Here is a 17,484-nt window from a genome sequence, read left to right on the forward strand (position 1 = left end):
TGAGGGCGGCTGTGGCACCTGATGGAATGGCCAAGGGACGTAGGTACAGCTGAAAACGGTCCACGTGACGTCACATATGAAACCCTATTAGGGTGCTCGGTGTAGTGTGGCAAGACAGCCGAATGGAATTACATTGGTCTGGAGTACATGCTAGCATACGATCGAGTCCCGTTCCACTAACTTTTTAAAACTATATGGACTAATGTGCAAGACTCGAGAAGATATTGAGTTTCAAACTCATATATTTTTTTCCTTGTAACAATTCGAAGATCTCATTACTGTAAACAGAAAAGCAGTTTTTCAAACTAGACGTAAAAATAGCAACTCGAATCTGACTTAAGTGATATGACTTGAGTCCCCCTTTGTTTTTATGCTACGCATGAAAACAAACACCAACCCTAAAATCAAACACAAACACAATGTACAGTTAAGAACATCCTTTTATTCAATCAAGTGTTGCTCTTTTCAAACTGTTTTTTTTTTTATTATTATGGAAAAGAAACTTTAACACATGCATTTCACCAGGGGCTCTTGGAAGTGTGTCTTAGGATGGGATACTGTTTTGAAGGGTGGAGGAGAAGAAGCACTCTGGGTGGTTTAGGTGATGGGTGTCTCTAACCGCCCCCCGCCCCCCCTGACCTGTGCAACCTGTCCCTCTCCAATATGGCTTCTCAACTGTGGTGCTTGATAATACTGCTGCTGCTGGTATGTTTTCAAGGTGCTATTTGTTATTCTTGCCGAAGTCTGTACACACCACTTTGGTCTCTCGGTTTGCAACACACTGCTAATTTAGAGACTCCATATTGTGAGGCAGCGTGTGAGATTTATTTCCCTCTTTTTTTTTCTTGATTGTGCTTAAAATGAGCCTTTAAGCCTCAACACCATGGAACAGTTTTTCTTATAAGGTGCTAACAAAATGATTTCTATTTTTTTGAAATTATTTTTTGTTTTAAAGTGGATTACATTCAACCACTTGGTGCAAAATTGAGTGCAGCATTTTAGTGCTGCCAAGGATATACAGTTGCAATGAAAAATAATCATAATAAAAAAAATCAATAAGTCCAAATGTGATTATAAAAAATAAATAGACACAAACACGGATTACAAATTCATCTGCCTTTTCTAGCAGTTCTACAGCACATCTCCCTCATTCAAACCCAAATATGATTGCTTGCTACTTCTGTAACCCCCCTCCTTCTCCCCCGACCCATGACAGCCCCCCTCCATCCTCAACACAGCCCAGAGCCCACCGGTGTAACTTGTTCACTTACGTTAGCGGTTGAATGGAGAAGCTGAAGAAGATGGGTATGGTAATACAATGTGAAGCATACAGACAAGAATAACATGTGAGCTAACTGCATTCTGCTCAGACAAAAAAAAATAACAAACAAAAATAAAATAAAATCTGGTGTATTTTTTTTTTAAACCCCACCATTCGGAGAAAGGGGAAAAAAGAAAAAAAAAAGATGAGGGGCAGCTACAGACTACTCCAGTGTCCAAGATAGACAGAAGACAAGATACAGAGGAAAGAGAAGCTCTTTTTTTTTTTGTCTGTTTTTCTGCATTTTTTTTGCTTTTTTTTTAATTATTCAACAATAAAAACAGGAACTAAATCACACCAATTTCCTTTAGTACAATGTATACTGCTTTAAAAAGGAGAAGAAGAGAAACAAGTGGATATAGAAGGATGAAGGAGGGGACTTTTTTTTTTTTTCCTTTTGAGATGGGATCTCAGGAGTATACAAGATGGAATCTGTGAACAAAAGGCACTTTTTTTAGGGACAACCTTTAAGATGCTCTGAGTCTAGAACACTACTTCACCAAACAAATATTTATAGTCATTTACAAGTGGGTGATGGGGGGGAAAGGGGGCGGGGTTCACTTGAATGGGTGACAGCACCACTCGGAGCAAATGCAAATTTCCGACGGAATTTTTACACCAAAAAAAAAACAAAAAAACATACTAACTCTTGCCAGACAAGAAAACAAATCATCATTCATGGTCTTTTTGTGCATCTCCCAAATGGGGAAGAGCTTGTCTTTGTCCCATATTAGGATATTGGATATGAGATGATACAATCCATATGGTGTCAAAAGTTCATGAGGGGAAAAATGCCTTTTGTTACATTTTTTTTTTCTTTCAAAAACAATACACCCCCCACCCGTAAATACAAAAAGACAAATAGAATAATGCATGTTTCCGAAAATTGGTGAGAATTTTGTAATCTTGTGTTGGATTATTCATGGAAGCCGAAAGTAGATTTATGGTACTTTAGTTTAGAAAGCACAAAGTAGTATTAGGGCCACATCAAAAAGAAATAAAAATGATGAGGTAAATGTGGTAATTGCATGAGAATATAACTATCAGAAAAATGTAATTGTATGGAATAAAATTGTATGTATTGTTAATGGTTATAATATTCAAATATTTGATTTTTTTTTCAATTACAAATTTTTTAGGGGTTATTAACCTAATTCTTTGAATTTACCTTTCTAATATTTTCTTTTCTTTTCTGCATGGCTTTAATACTCTTTGTGAGAAAGCACCCGTTTTAATTGCAATATGTACCTAATGTTTGCAAAATTGTTCCTTCAGCCCTCCCACATGTTGAAAACAAAATGATTACAAATGAAGTTTTTCTTTTTTAAAAAAAGACCACAAACAAGAAAATTATAAAAACAATTCCCCCCTTACTTACAAAGAGTTGGATTTTTTTTTTTTTTCTCTCCACTCTGATATTTAGAGTCCCAGAGCATATGGACTTGAAACACAAAGAACAAGTGAAAAACAGAAAGAAAAGAGAGATTTTTTTTTCTCTCTTTTTGCAACACCCTCAAACAATCGCAAACAAACACACAAATCCTCTACCAAGGCATTGCACATGGCTCAATCAACACACATCATTGAGTTTCAACAACAATGCTTCCCATCAAAACAAGAATGAAAACATCAAAACATAAGCTGATCTTTTGTGTTTTTTTTAACTCATCTACATCATCTGATTGTTTTTTTTAATATTATTATCGTGTTTGCCATCGCCTATCCTGCCATTTTGTGCAATTGAGAGGCTGCTACTTAGCTCCAATCAGCCATTACTGAGATGCAACCTATGACTGCCATGCTTCAAAAAATAACTAGACTGCCACTGAGCTTATATTGCAAATAAAAACAAAAGTATATATCTATAAATATATATGTGTATTATATATAAAGATGCTTGCGATTATCTAGTGAACTGTTCTTTCCCCTCTCTTGACATAGATTTTTTTTTTCTCCACCATTCACTATAGCTTATATATGAAAAAAGAACCTGAATTCATGTTTGACAAATTGCATAATGGGAATACAGAGGCACTTCCTTTAGATTAGAAAAGAAATGACAGAAGCCACCGTGAAGTCATCAGAACTCGTTCTCTATGAGATGGTTGGCCAACTATCTCGCTTCCCTGCAGTGAGGAACATGGCCAGGCAGTCCAGTTATTTTGTGAGGTCGGGTGCTTTCAGTGGAACCTTTTCGGACGTCCATCAGAGACTAAACGAACCATTGGGAATATTATGACGTTCATTAATATATATGTATATAAAAAAGAAAAGATTACAAGCATAAAGGCCGCGCCCGATTGTCGACATTTAAGACTTCCCTCTTTGAGTTCAGTTGGGCAGGTTATGTGTGTTAGCATTTAAGACGCATGTGAACGCTGCTTTTTAATTAGTGATAGAAAAGTTTGGCTGGCGTGATTGCTTTAGTGCATTTTTTGATCAATAAGGGCTTATCAATTCACAATATACAAGGGCTGATATTACTTGAGACACCTCCCTAAACTAATGACAAATTCTGCGCATCCCATTTTTTTTTTCTTTTTTTTTTTTTAAATCAGCTTAAAAATAAAAAAAAAGTGGGCACATGGCGACTGAAAACAGAACGATATGTCACATATTTATTTTGCTCCGCAGTGTGGTTCCCTCCGCTCTTGGAGCAGCGGCCCGTCTGGGAGTGTAAACAACAGGTAAACGTTTTTTTCGGGAGACAGAAAAAGAGCAACATTCCCATTTTCAGCAACCTTTCCCTTCTCTTCCGTTTCTCTTTCTCCAACACTTATGAGAGTGTCACCACCACTACCAGCCAAACATGGTCCAAATAGTACAAGCTAAAATTTGGGTGGCACTTTTGTTGACCTCAGCAAATAAGTTTCAGGGTTTTATTTATTTTTTTGATTGTCACAACCTTCTACGTTGCTGCCATTACGTTTTCAAGGTTCATACACTTTTTGGGGCGGTTACAAAAAGTTTTTAAACATTCTGTAAATTCAATTATTAACATAATGTAAATGATCAATCCAAAATTTTGTATCTAGTTTGGCCATAAGTCATGACGTTTGCACATTTTGATCAAAATACCTTTTAATGGTATTTAATTTTATTCCTAATATTAGTCAAAAAAATTTTTTTTGTATGAACCCTGTGCATTTGTGTGGCATTGGAAAAAGCAACTGTATTTTTTTTTTTGGGGGGGGGGAGTCAATTTTTGCATGGGACATATAATACTGCACTGCAAATCTGAAAAGCAACAACTGGCCAGGTGACAAAATCCATGTCTGTGCCTCTGACATTCTACAAAACAATTGCGTTTTTTTTTGTGTGTGTTTTCAATTTCCCTGCCGGTAACATGGCAGTTTGCCATCTTCACACTTCATGTTTGAATGGATTCCACAAACGTGATTAGGTTGAAGCTACACAGGTGCTAGTCGTAGGCTCTCGGCCAGGATGATAGTTTTCTTTGCTCCGAAATTCTGCTGAGCTAAATGGGCTGTAACTTGATGTCGACCATATTAACATAAATAGCGTCAATATTTTTGTTTTGTTTTTCGAACTCTTATAAAGAAAGCAAAAAGTCTCCCAAAAATGCTTTTGTTTTTAAAATGTGAGCATGGGCTAACCACTAGGCTTAAACTACATGTCCTATTGTGTTTAGTTATAAGGTGCTGTCATTCAAATACAAAACAATTACAAAATAGTACAAATCCAAAAGGAATTCAAATAAAAAGACCATGCACGAGATACCAAAAGTAATCACCTACTTTACAAGAGGGCAAAAGGGAGCGGAACCAATAGTTGCTATCTATATTGGTGCGCACTGATTTGACAGTGTTGGTTTGGATTACTAATCAATTAGGTAGTGACAAGTTCACTGGGCATCACACCTCCGAGAAATACCACATGATTTGTTTTTCAATGTATACAAATATTGTGGCACATGTTTTTTTTTCTGATTGGACTTTCTGTTTGTGTGGGCAGATGTGAGAAACACAATGTGTCGGCTTCTTGTGCCTTGTTTTTTTTTTTCTTGACAATAAAACTCGGAATAGGCCAGTTCGTGCCTTGTAGGTAAATAGTGCACATCGATAGGATTCGTGTTAATTGATTTAGCTCGTCAGGTACAAAGCCTTCAAGCTATGTTTTGGCATAGTGTCTTTTTCGTTAGTAGGAGGGCGGAAGGGAGATTTGATAGAGTCACTGGTCATTCCGAGAGAGACATAATTTGACTGGTTTTGCGGTGGAGGATGAAATGCAGCTTTCACTAGAAACATAATTGAGTATTTCACGCTGGGTTTTGTTTAAACGGTTGATGCATCCTTGCAAATAAGTGGACGCCACGCTTATCTTCAGAATCGTCCTGCATGGCTGCAATGTTGTGCTGATTCCTTTCTTTTCAGGAGACTACTTTTGCCGCCTTACCCTTCACTGTCCTGCCGTCCTCTTGTCCATCTCGTCATCTTTGCCCCGTACGGGCCCAGAGTTCCTCTAAATCCTGATGAATTTTCCTGCGGTGCTTCGTTGGGGTTTGCCTTTTTTTTTTTTTTGTGTGTGTGAGATACGATGTCATGGCCAGTCGCTGTGTTGATTGTAGGATAATTATCTATTTTTGATTGTGAAGAAAGAATTAAAGTTGCTGGTTTTCACACAGATCTTGTCAGAGGAACCAAGACTGGAAAAGAGAGAAAAAAAGAAAGAGATAAAAAATTATTAGAATTATGAAATGTGCACAAATAATAATAAAAAGCGGATAAAAAAAATTATACATAATATAAACCTAAATATAATTAGTTACTGAAATAAGGTAAACAAGAGATTTAAAAAAATTATAATAATAATGGAAAAAATACTTTCCATTTGGCTGTGTTACAAGACAAACTTAACTCGCTCAAATACAGCAGACAATATTCCACAAGTTGCGGGTATTTCGAAATGTAAAATAATGCTTCACGGTGGCAAATCAGTCAGTAGAAGTCATCCTCTGGGAACCATGAACATCTGTACAGAGTTTCACAGCTCACCCAAAGTGAAAACAAATAATCTCAACTGTCCCCTGGAGGAGAGCTTATTGCAGTCTGGGTCATCAATCTTCTCCCAACTTTGAGACGAACAAAAATAATTAAAGCATGCTTTAACGAGATTTTCCCAAAGGTGTTGTGTATCTTTTTAAGTACTTAGGATGTATTTTCAAGCGTGGAATCCTGCTGCTATAAAATTAGGTAGGCTGTCTTGGGGATAATTATTAGCTGTCGTATTGCGCAATACTAAGACGAGATGTAACTTTTCAGCACTGATTTTTAGTGATTAAATTGTGTCAAAGCTTTGATGATATAGTCGCTGTTTCAAAATGTGAGTCGGAGAATGGTTGAAATTGTGTCCTTGGGTCTATTTTGGTACTGGGTAGCGTTCCGATGCACTATTAACGGGACGCCTGTGGTTGACCCAGAGACTGGAATAAAGCCACAGTTGAAGTTCTGTCTTCATCTTTTAATGTTGCCATATGATGTTTTGGATTTGATGAAAATGTTGTCACCACAATGAATTGGCCTTTTTCCTTATGTTAGCTTTTTGGTGCAAAGGTGAAATCTCAAATCATGAACCTCGGGATTATCATGAATTGAACGATTGCCAACAGAAGTCTATTTTTGCTTTGTTTTTAAATTGGTGTCTGAATAGCTCGTGATGGTTAAACAGCATGGAGCAACATTCTGAAAATGGAGACGCTTCTGATCCCCCAGGGAAGAAGCTACAAGGCTATGCTCCAGTTCTAATTTGGGTTCTGGAGGCCGACTCGGTGCATAGTTTCCTTAAGACCTCGTTCGCTGTTAGTGTTGACTATGGCTTGCTGAGGCCTGTCTGCTATGCTCTTTAAATTTGGACTTTCCAGGGGAGACCCCCATGATGCATCAAATTCAGCCTGGACATTGGAATGAATCTGTAACCGCACTGTTTCCTGTGCTTGAATGATCTGACTCCCGCTAAGAACAGAATTTTGGACCATCACGCTATATTTTACCCATTTTTTTTTCTTTTAAATCAGTATAAAATTCAAATCTGCTGTTTTCTAATTTCCCTGTAACAAAGAGGGTATCACGAATGCCAGCAACCTCCCCGTAAATCTGTACCAGCAGTTGACAGACCTCCTTTCTTTTCCATCTGCCTTCCCTTTATGCCGGTTTTGAGACCCCACCGCAAATTCGAGATCAGCTGGCAATGCCATTATGTGTAATTGCCAGGGCATCTATTATCAGTCATTCTTTAGCCACTCGCCTTTTTTTTTTTTTAAACCTCTGCAATTTTCTCCCACTAGAGGGCACTTGGAACCCAATGATCAGAAGTATATGGTTTTGTTTTTCTTTTTTAAATTCAAGTAAATGCCATGTCCTTGAGATTCCTTATGGAAATGGACTGTAATTATAAGCAAGACTCATAAAACAAAATGGGATTTGTTTTTGAAGCACCTCCTTTGTCCTTGTGTTGTTGTGAGAACACTAACCCAATTATGCAAAAAGCAGTAAGTGATTATAAAACATGGGTAAACCAAAATTGGAGATAATGGAGAAGGTGATACATTAGTTGAAATAGAAAAGACAATAGGGACAATTTGGGAAGTACGTTCTGCTTTGCAAACCTTGACAAAAACAAAATGTCTGGGAGGGGGGGAAAAAAAGGATGTCTGCTTTGGTCAGCCTAAAAAAAAAAATCTCTCATTGTGTGTGCAAAGAATTAAAAACAGTTAAAGTATGTCTTTCAAGAAGAGAAAATAAATCAAAGTTTCGGAATGCAGTGGATGAAAGGAGACAATAAAAAATAAAAGTGTACTGACGACTGGGCTGAAAAGAATGGAACCGGTAAAGTCAAAGTATGGAGGGCCGAGAAACAACAGTAGAGGAGATTCAGATGGTTTCCATGTGTAACTGAGCTTGGCTCCAGGCAGGTGTGCTTATATACCAATGAGAAAAGTACTGCTGGTAAATGGAGACAGGTCGAAGAATTGGGCAAATAGATAATTACAAGTTACGTCACATTATATAAATCCCACCTGTGTCTGCTGCGGGATGTTCAGAAAGTTGTTGTCCCGTGATCCGATGCCGACAAACCTGTTGGGAGCTGTGGCGCCTGGCGTGGAGTATGCTACCGAAACAGAAGAGGACAAAAAGACGTAAGTGTGTGCACACAAAGACAGATGTTGAGTAAAGGCAAAAAAAAAATTAAAAAAAAGGCTGGGATTATGTAATCCATCCAGCATCATGCCTTTAAAAATGTCCGTGAGCACAAATATCGTATAACAACAAAGGCTCGTTTTTCTTCCGTGTACAATGTTGTGTCTGTTAGCCAAAAGTAGTCCTTGACTGAACTAGAAACTAACCTTTAAAAGTTATCAATGCTACTCTTGCCTAATAACTAGCTCTGTGGTTGCTCATAATTTCTGGGTAATTTTTGTTGGTTTCGTTTCGCAGAACTGAGCACCATTGACCTATTTTTTTTTTTCACGAGGTTGCCAGACATTTGGAAAGACATCCCCAAAGCTTAATAATAGTTTCTTTTATCCATTACCAACATGAATGCAGGGTTAGGGTAGGGGCAATGTTATTTTGGTGCACCCAGCTGTATAAATGGAGGCTCATGCATGACCTATCGTTAAGGTTGGAGATTTTCTTGGAAGAATTCAGTGGTGCTCCATTCACAATGTCACACAGGCAGCAAAACACATATTTCTTGGTGGTCCCAAGGGGTCAGCAGCTTTAAGAGTGAGCTTCAGCAATGGCATCCTTGTTGACGTCTATGACACTATGGAGTTTGACCCTGGTGTCTTACATGTTGTTCCTCACCAACCATTTTCTTCTCCATTGAAAGAACCTTGCCAATCTATTCGTCTATCACTAAACTGAATAAGTACATGAATACAACAGAGAGAGACAGAAGGAGAAGTCTGAGGTTAAGTATCGTTAAATGGCATGGACACAGTATATTTACGGTATATTGGGATAACATACAAACGACATAAAGGACTCTCAGACACTGAATGTGGTCAAGACAAATGCTACGTTTGGAAAAACTACTCCGTTTAAAAAGGTGCTCCATCCAGTGCCCCTCCAGTCGAAGGTGAGGAAGATAATATGGTGAGAATCACTCCTTAAATTCCAGACACACAAAATCTTCTATTCAGGTTCGACCTAGAATTACTGAATTATTCTACCAATACCAACCTAGACAAAATAATAGCTACTCTAAATCTCTGCCTTGCTCCTACTAAAATCAAGCACTGATCTCTCTGATTTGAGGTTTCCCCTTGTTGCTGATGGGTCAAGATCCATATCAGGGCATGAGGCGAGGATCAATATGTCGAGTAACTCAAACTGTAGGGACTGGGTAAAGAGCCCTGATGCACACCACAAAGGTCATTGGGACATTTATCAGCTTCCTCTTGAACCTTTGGAGACTTTGGATGTACCTCTATGCTCTCCAAAGTTATTTTAATCGTGTAGGCCCCACTTCCAAAGGTAAAGGGATATGAGTTGCTGGTTAGACATGACAACGGTGGCACGGCGTTGGAGGAAGAACAATGGGGGTGGGCGTGGGGTTGTTCCCTAAAGGGGGGTCTGTTTGTGTCAAATTCTTTCTCGAGTTTTTTTTTTTTTTTTTGACTTGGATTTGGTTTTCAAAATGGTCTTTGTGGGGTCACTTACACGGAGATGCGGGCGATGAGAGTCCGCCGTCAGGGGGCGTGCTGTTGGGTTTAGAGTCGGGCATAGGGAGGGGCACTGGGCGGGCCACTGGGGGAGGTGGAGGCAGCAAGAAGGAGCCTGGCATTTTGCTCTGGCCGCTCCCGTTTGGCTGCAGACAACACAAATAGGGTCAGGAGGGCGACATGCGACAATCCGCAAACACGGGATGGAAAAAATAACGGACGCAGCTCGGGATGCCAGGTCCCCAAAAAAAATATCCATGACGGAGGTGGGGAGGGAGGTGTTTAGAGGCAGGCGATGGTGGAAGAAGGAAGAGGAAGGTGGTGGATAACAACAACCAAAGGGATGACGTATGTGGACGGCATCTTTTATGGAGGTGTGAAAAATAATAGTCACCACAGGGTTTGATAGGAGTGGGAGCTGGAGCCTAACGTGAGAGGTTCCACAGGGGTGGTCCATGGTGGGTGGAGGAGGTAAGTGAGCAAATTATTGACGGCCATTCATTCACCCAGAAGATGGCGAGAAATCAAAAACCATGAGAAAATACTCCTACACAAGTACAGCACCATCCACGATACCAGTACCAAAGAACCAAAGTCCAACTAAAACCACAGCAAGTGATGGAAACAGAAATAAAACACAGGACTGATATGCTTGACTAACGTGTCGTGACTGTCGGTGTGCTGATGGTTGCGAAATCTCTGTGAGTGGGTGGAGCCAAAGGAAAAAAAAATCATAAAATCCGGAAGGATAGGGAATGCCTTTGTTGAAATCAGCAAAATGAATACAGTATGACCATTTGACCTATGACCTCATCAAAAAGGCATGCTTTGGAGGGTTTTTAGTTATTCAGTATATTATTAAAACCAAATGATGAAAATGTTTTTCTCCCTTATCAAAAAACAAAATCGTTCCAGTCTGTTTTGAATTACAATTCATTGGTAACCCACCAAATCATATGATTAACAGTCATCTGTGTACAATAAACATTTTTTTCCCCCCCAATTAAAACACTATGACATAATTAAGCCACATGACACAGACTTTCCCCTTCTCTTAAGATTTTTTTCAGGTAATTAAAGCAAAATGGGGCCACGTGGCATTTACTTGTCCTCCATAAATGAGAAGATGATAACAGGCGGAGAACCTTACCTGTCCGCCGGCCTGCCCTGGGCCATCAGCGCAGACAAACTGCACAAACTCCTTCAAAGGATCCTGACCAGGGTGGTGGTGGTAGCGGATAGTCGGGTGGGTGAAGTAGGGGCTCGACTGCTGGATGATGGAGGGAGATGGGAAGTGCAGAGCTGATGCAGAAGCACGAGGACTACCTGCGGACGGAAATGTGAATTACGCGACTGCGTGCACCACCCGTGCTCATTTTTACACATTATGAATAATGCTTGCACGATGATCACATCACAACAGGAATCATTAAAGTTTAAGTGCAAATCTAAAATGCAAATGTTGTTTTCTCACGAAAAGCTGTTTTGGGTTAATAGCTATGGTCAATGCTCGTAAAGTTTTACGATCACTCCAGTGAATCTATAAAGCTTTGCAGAGGACAGCTCTCTCTCTCTCTCTCTCTCTCTCTCTCTCTCTCTCTCTCTCTCTCTCTCTCTCTCTCTCTCTCTCTCTCTCTCTCTCTCTCTCTCTCTCTCTCTCTCTCTCTCTCTCTCTCTCTCTCTCTCTCTCTCTCTCTCTCTCTCTCTCTCTCTCTCTCTCTCTCTCTCTCTCTCTCTCTCTCTCTCTCTCTCTCTCTCTCTCTCTCTCTCTCTCTCTCTCTCTCTCTCTCTCTCTCTCTCTCTCTCTCTCTCGCTCACACACACACACTGCTTTCTGATATGGACAAAAAAAAAAAAGCTTCTGTCAGCAACCTTCAATGTCATACATGGTTCACACAAGCACAGAACCTAACATTCAAAATGAGACCTGCAGAGCTTGTAAAACGGAAAAGCACAAAGAGATCATTGAGTACTGTCCTAAATTAGCCGTTCTTAATGCCTGCGTGCTTACGAGCTGTTTTGATTCGTTGGCATCCATGCAACTTGGCATTAAGAGCCTGAAGCAATATTTGATCTGACTCACTTATTTTTTTTATGATATCATTTTTCACACCGCCTTCCAAATAGGCTGTTTTACTTTCCGCAACCTTTCGTAGCATCAAAACTACTACATGTGTGGTAGGGAATTTAATATCCATCATTATTGCACTAAAAATAGGGTAAAATCAGTGTGAGTGAGAGGGGGGGCAGTTGCACAGACACACAAAGCCCCCTCTGTCAGACGTATATCCATTACTACTTGATTTATATTAGAGGCCCATTCTTCCCCTTAACTGTGCCAGTCCGACACCCATCCCATCCAAGCCCCCCAGCTGCCCACGTAAGGCTGCCAACACTCTTCGGTACTTACGTCTTATACATTGTGCGCGCGAGTGTACTTCATGAGAGTGCCAACCCCTTTGCATTACCCCCCAGAAAGGGGGTCTATGCCCCTGAGCCCGGCAACACCTTGCACCCATGCCAGGCTGCCTGCACCCTGTTCCTATAGTCCCCCTGTTAATCCCATTAAAGAGTGGGTGAAAGCCAAACTATCTGGGAGTATACGGATGGGGGGCGGGGGGTGGCTTGGGAAAAAGGTTTATAGTGGTAGGGCTGATGATGAGAGGATAGACTTTGGATCCTCCGCCCTGCTACTCAGCTGAATGGGAATAAAGGGAGCAGCATCATGGCCAAAAGCGGCGCCGTGCCGTGTGAGGACAGCTCGAATGTGCTTCGCGATAACGGTCGCCTTAGATCCCTTAGTTGCAGGTAGCAAAAAAATAAAATCAAATAAAAATAGGGTCAAAATAAACAAATATCAAATAAATAAAAATAAAAAGATAGATTGATAAATAAATAAATAAATACATAAATGAATACATAAAAATAGATGGATGGATAAATAAATAAATAAATAAATAAATAAAAATAGATAGATGGACAGATAAATAAATAAATAGATAAATAAATACTATGGTGGTTGAAGCCTTAAACCAACATGGGAACACTTCTAACAAGGCTTTAGAGACAAAGAAAAAAAATAAAAATCTGAATAATACACATTGTTGTGAATATCTGCAAATTTGTAAATGCAACGGAGATGGGTTAGCTGGACCCGCAGCCAATCAACAGTTAACGGACGGGCAGCCTCGTCACTTCATACTGGATTGATGGCTTGATAAGCCTTTAATGTACCCGAACCACACAAAAAGCTCACGGAAAATTATCTGCAGAGAGCTTCTTCTTTTGGCCGGATTCACACATGTAGCCTTTCCAAATAGGAGAAGAACCTCCCCCCCTTTCTCGCTTTATCTGTGCAGTGGCGATAAAATTAGGAGAGCTGCGATTTATTGTCTGGACTCGTTTGGCTTTGTTTGATATCTGCTGTTATCATGAGCTTCTTGCTTCGGCGTGATGGAGGACCAGCTGGTTCACAAAGCATTTCACTCCAAGTGCTAATCTTCTGCTCTTGCCAGTCTGAATAAAACAGATGTGATCCCTGGATCACTTGATCAATCAGTGTTTATGAAAATGAAGGCAAATTCATTTAAAATAGGATCCAACCAGAGGAAAGAAATGAGATAAACAGTGTGACGTGACAATATCTATCAACAATAAGCTCACGGTAAATGTGTATATGACAAAACAGAACATTCAAGAAGAGTGGCCACATCATTTTTACTTGGATTCAAATGCATGACAATCAAGGCGAAACTGCAAGAGGGAGCTCAAGCACGTAAGTAGGCAAATCATTTGCCACCTCTCACCATCTACCAAGCACAGAAAAGCACATGCCCAGAATCCCAAGAGCTGTCACCAGTCGGACCAAAAACCCTCCAATGTTAGAAGACACAGACGAGGAGGCAGAGGCGAGCACAGAAGAGCTACCTGCCAAATTTGTCAATTCCCAGCCGCTCTCATTTCCCCCGAAACACTGCTCCCGCTTTTGGGGGGGGGGGGGTGGGGGCTCAAGTGGTGGGAGTGGGTAGGAGGATAAAGGGGGGGTTGATGGGGGGGAGGAGGAGGGAGCGATTAGGGTCTGGAGCTAGGTTGGTCTCACCTGGTCTCACTCCCGCCAGCATTGGCAGTGGGTGGTGGGTGAACGCCATGCGGGGGGACCTCGTCTGGGAGGACAGGGCGCTGAAATCGAATTTCCCCGGCTTCTTAAGAGAACCAGGCGATGACAGTCCTGGTAAAAAAAGGGGATCAACAAAATGGCAGAACAGAGACGAGGTTTTAATGAAACATGGCTGCGTTGCTTACTTTGACTCTATATATTAAAAAAAAAAAAAGTCTTTTGAATTTGATTGCAAGAATCAAATGATTGAAATCAAAGATCATTTGGAATCATCATTGATTTGGTTTAACAGATTATATTTGTTGGCGAGCTGTACCCTAGCTGTCAGAATGGGCGTGGGACGTCGGGGCGGGGCTTGATGAGAGGCCATGTTTGAAGAAGTCAGAGTAAAAAAAAAAAAGGAAGTGACGGGGAGGGCGAGGAGCGTGACTGGGCGCAGAGTATCAGGAGACAGGAGAGCTGGGAAATATAGTGGCAATCCAAATAGGATGTCCAATGGTGTGCAAAAGCCGACTGAAGATTACAAATATGGCCTCCAAAGCCAATGTGATGACTCCGATTCAGCAAACATCTTACAACCAGGAAGTTCCATCCAGAGCAAAGGGACGCAACGTTCAACACAAACAACAGCTACATTTCGCCTCCAATGAATGAGAATCAACAGCAGACACTTTGCAACTACATCGGGCATTTCATAATACCGCTTAAAGACATTATGGATCACGTTAAAATTATACACACACATGCACAGGCTGTTGTGGCAGGATGGTGAGCACTGGGCAAGTTGCCACTGAAGAGGCTGCAGATGGATGGAGGAAGGAGTTAATTGGGAAACCGGAGGTGACGGCATGGCCAGCACGCACGTAAAAATATATTCCCCCCCACCCTCGTCTATAAATGTCAACTGAGGTGGAAGACCTGGATGAAACATTCGTCATTTTGGTAAAAATGGCCATGCTAATTATAGGTCCAACTCAGCAGTGGACCAGAAACATGGCCAAAAGTGTGAGAGCTACAGATAAAAGAGGCTCGCTGCTGTGATCCGGGCCTCGTGTGGCCGGCGCTGAGGGAACTTATTTTGATATGTGGTCATGCAAAAGGTGCAATTTAGAATAGTTTGAGGGCCGGACCCAAAGGGTGCATTGACCTTTGCAGAGTACCGCAGTCTTGACTTCTGAAATAAAGCTCTGGCTACAATAATCTACAAAGCCAGACACTCGTGGGGAAATAAAAGTATAGAATCGTACAATGATGTGGACATTATATTATATTATATTATATTATATTATATTATATTATATTATATTATATTATATATTATGAAGCAGTTTGAGCATTACACATTATTTTTTCCTTTCAAAAAAAAAAAAGGTTTATTGAGAATTATGTATGTGATTAATTTATAATTGTACAAAAAAAAAAAAAAGTGTTATTCCATGGTGTGCACTATGGTGGTTTTGCAGCTTGGTGCAAATGTGCTAAATTCATATTAAGGTTCCGGGATCACATCGTAGCAGACTGACCGGCGATCGCTACTGGAATCATCTAGTCTTATCATATTAACAGACTGGCAACCACACAAACCTCCAACTGTCACAGTACAGGTTCTTAGCAAACACTCCAAGACAAGAACGCACATGTGCAAGCATGACAGAAGGTACGACACAAACAAAAACTCAGATTTTGGAAAAGAAAAAAAAGGATAATGTGCCTAAAGCAAATCCTTGATTAGCTGACGAGCTTACACATCATTAACACTCTCATATGGCAAACAAGGGATGGCACCGCAAGGACACCTCCACAACATACACACATCCCAACACAATTATTGAAAGTCCACAGATACTTGGCAACCCCCCCCAAATGGTTAAGCAGCATTTAAAGATTTTCCCACCACTGAGGAGGCAAGCAGGCATAGAGAAAGAGAGAGAGAGCAAGCAAAGCAGCACAGAAAAACTCATGATGAATCACATGATCACCTGCTAAGCTTCAGAGCTTTTCATTCGGGTTGAGAGTTAGCTCGAGAGCAGGCATAGGCCTCCCCCCCCCCCCCCCCCCCCATCCTCCACCCCTCGATCACTCTCAACACCATCACCAGCACCACCAGAGCAGATGTCTGCTGTAACCCAGTAGCTCCCTCCACTGCAGACACATGGAGGCACCATCTGGACTGGAACACAGCCCCTCTCCAGATTGGGCAGTGTGTATGTGTGAATGGATGTCACAGAAAGAGAGTGTGATAAAAATCATGCTTTTGCACGTGTGTATGTGCATCTTTTGTAAAACGTGCGTGAAGTGCGTCTCGGAGACAGAAGGCATCTTGCGCATTGATGATACACCTGGGTGCCTTTAGTGCTATTTGTTTGGGTCATGTGCCATGGTTGGGAGGCAGGTCTATGGCAGGTGGGGGCGACCTTCTACAGCTCTGTTTAGACAATCAAGAGCAGGATAGTCCCAAACGCCGTAATTCAACAGTTGCTTTGTAACACCCAAAGTGGCGATCAACATTTTTTTTTTGACACAAGAAGAAATTTCGGGTTGCTCCAAATGCATCTTAAATTGAACACAGGTTTGTTTTGATTTTTGATATGTTTTAATGCACCAGGGTTTTCTTTCCCCCCCACTTAGACAGAGATGGAGATACTGGGCAACCAAAAGGCTTTGGTAAATCCACGGAGGACAACAGCAGACATCTGGCAGAAACATTACCCCACCCAGCAGCAGCATAGGCAGAAAACACGACACACGAGTGATGAAGACAGGAGAAGGAGAAGAGTTCAAAGGTAAAGGATATACTTTAGAAAACAGAGAAAGATGCAAAAGGTGAGGTCGGTGTGAGCCATATATGAAAAGTACATGTACACAGTATAATGTTTAATGTTGCTCTAACCATGGTAAGGAAACTGCACTCCATCGCTCTCATGCTTAATCTTCCTCTCCTGCACACTGGCCAAATGGTGCTGCACTGAAAGGCCAAACAGGGGAGAAGGGAAGAGTTAACAATGGAAGAGGGGAGTAGACAGAAAAAGATGGAAAGAATGAGATGGGGGGGGAGAAAGAGAGGTGGTGGTTAAATAATGGACATTAGGGGATTGACGTTATAGGGTGCAGCAAGTGTCTATTCTAAAGTTTCATGGCTACAGCAGTGCTATTAAAATGGCAGCATGTGAGTAGGAGTGATAGTGGGATGGAAATAAAATTAAAAAAACATTTGGAAAAATGACACAGTAAAACACAAAATACATTGGCTAGTTATATACAATTCAAATTTCTCTTTTGGGACTCCTCACATAGTATATGGACTAGTCTACCAATTAGTTTCTAATCAGCTTGAGTGGCTGTTGAAGTAGAATGACCAAA

At 40.8% G+C, this 17,484-nt stretch overlaps 1 protein-coding gene across 17 annotated transcripts in view; it reads right to left on the reverse strand.

Moving 5' to 3' along the window:
- Window positions 1–422: 422 nt before the first annotated feature.
- Window positions 423–17,484, reverse strand: part of nfixb (nuclear factor I/Xb) — an 87,135-nt gene continuing 70,073 nt past the window's right edge. For 8 of the 17 annotated variants that reach the window (XM_049743895.2, XM_049743892.2, XM_049743898.2 and 5 more), the window contains 6 exons: window positions 17,015–17,089; window positions 14,107–14,235; window positions 11,158–11,333; window positions 10,006–10,153; window positions 8,358–8,449; window positions 423–5,987 (listed from right to left, as the gene is read on the reverse strand). In XM_049743895.2, the coding sequence (XP_049599852.1) occupies window positions 5,973–5,987; window positions 8,358–8,449; window positions 10,006–10,153; window positions 11,158–11,333; window positions 14,107–14,235; window positions 17,015–17,089 (635 nt within the window). In that variant the 3' untranslated portion in view covers window positions 423–5,972. The remainder of the gene's footprint in view (window positions 5,988–8,357; window positions 8,450–10,005; window positions 10,154–11,157; window positions 11,334–14,106; window positions 14,236–17,014; window positions 17,090–17,484) is intronic. The other 9 variants (XM_049743907.2, XM_049743902.2, XM_049743894.2 and 6 more) reach the window with 6 other exon arrangements.

The sequence above is a fragment of the Syngnathus scovelli genome, chromosome 16 (genome assembly GCF_024217435.2).
Source record: "Syngnathus scovelli strain Florida chromosome 16, RoL_Ssco_1.2, whole genome shotgun sequence".
Classification (NCBI taxonomy): domain Eukaryota; kingdom Metazoa; phylum Chordata; class Actinopteri; order Syngnathiformes; family Syngnathidae; genus Syngnathus; species Syngnathus scovelli.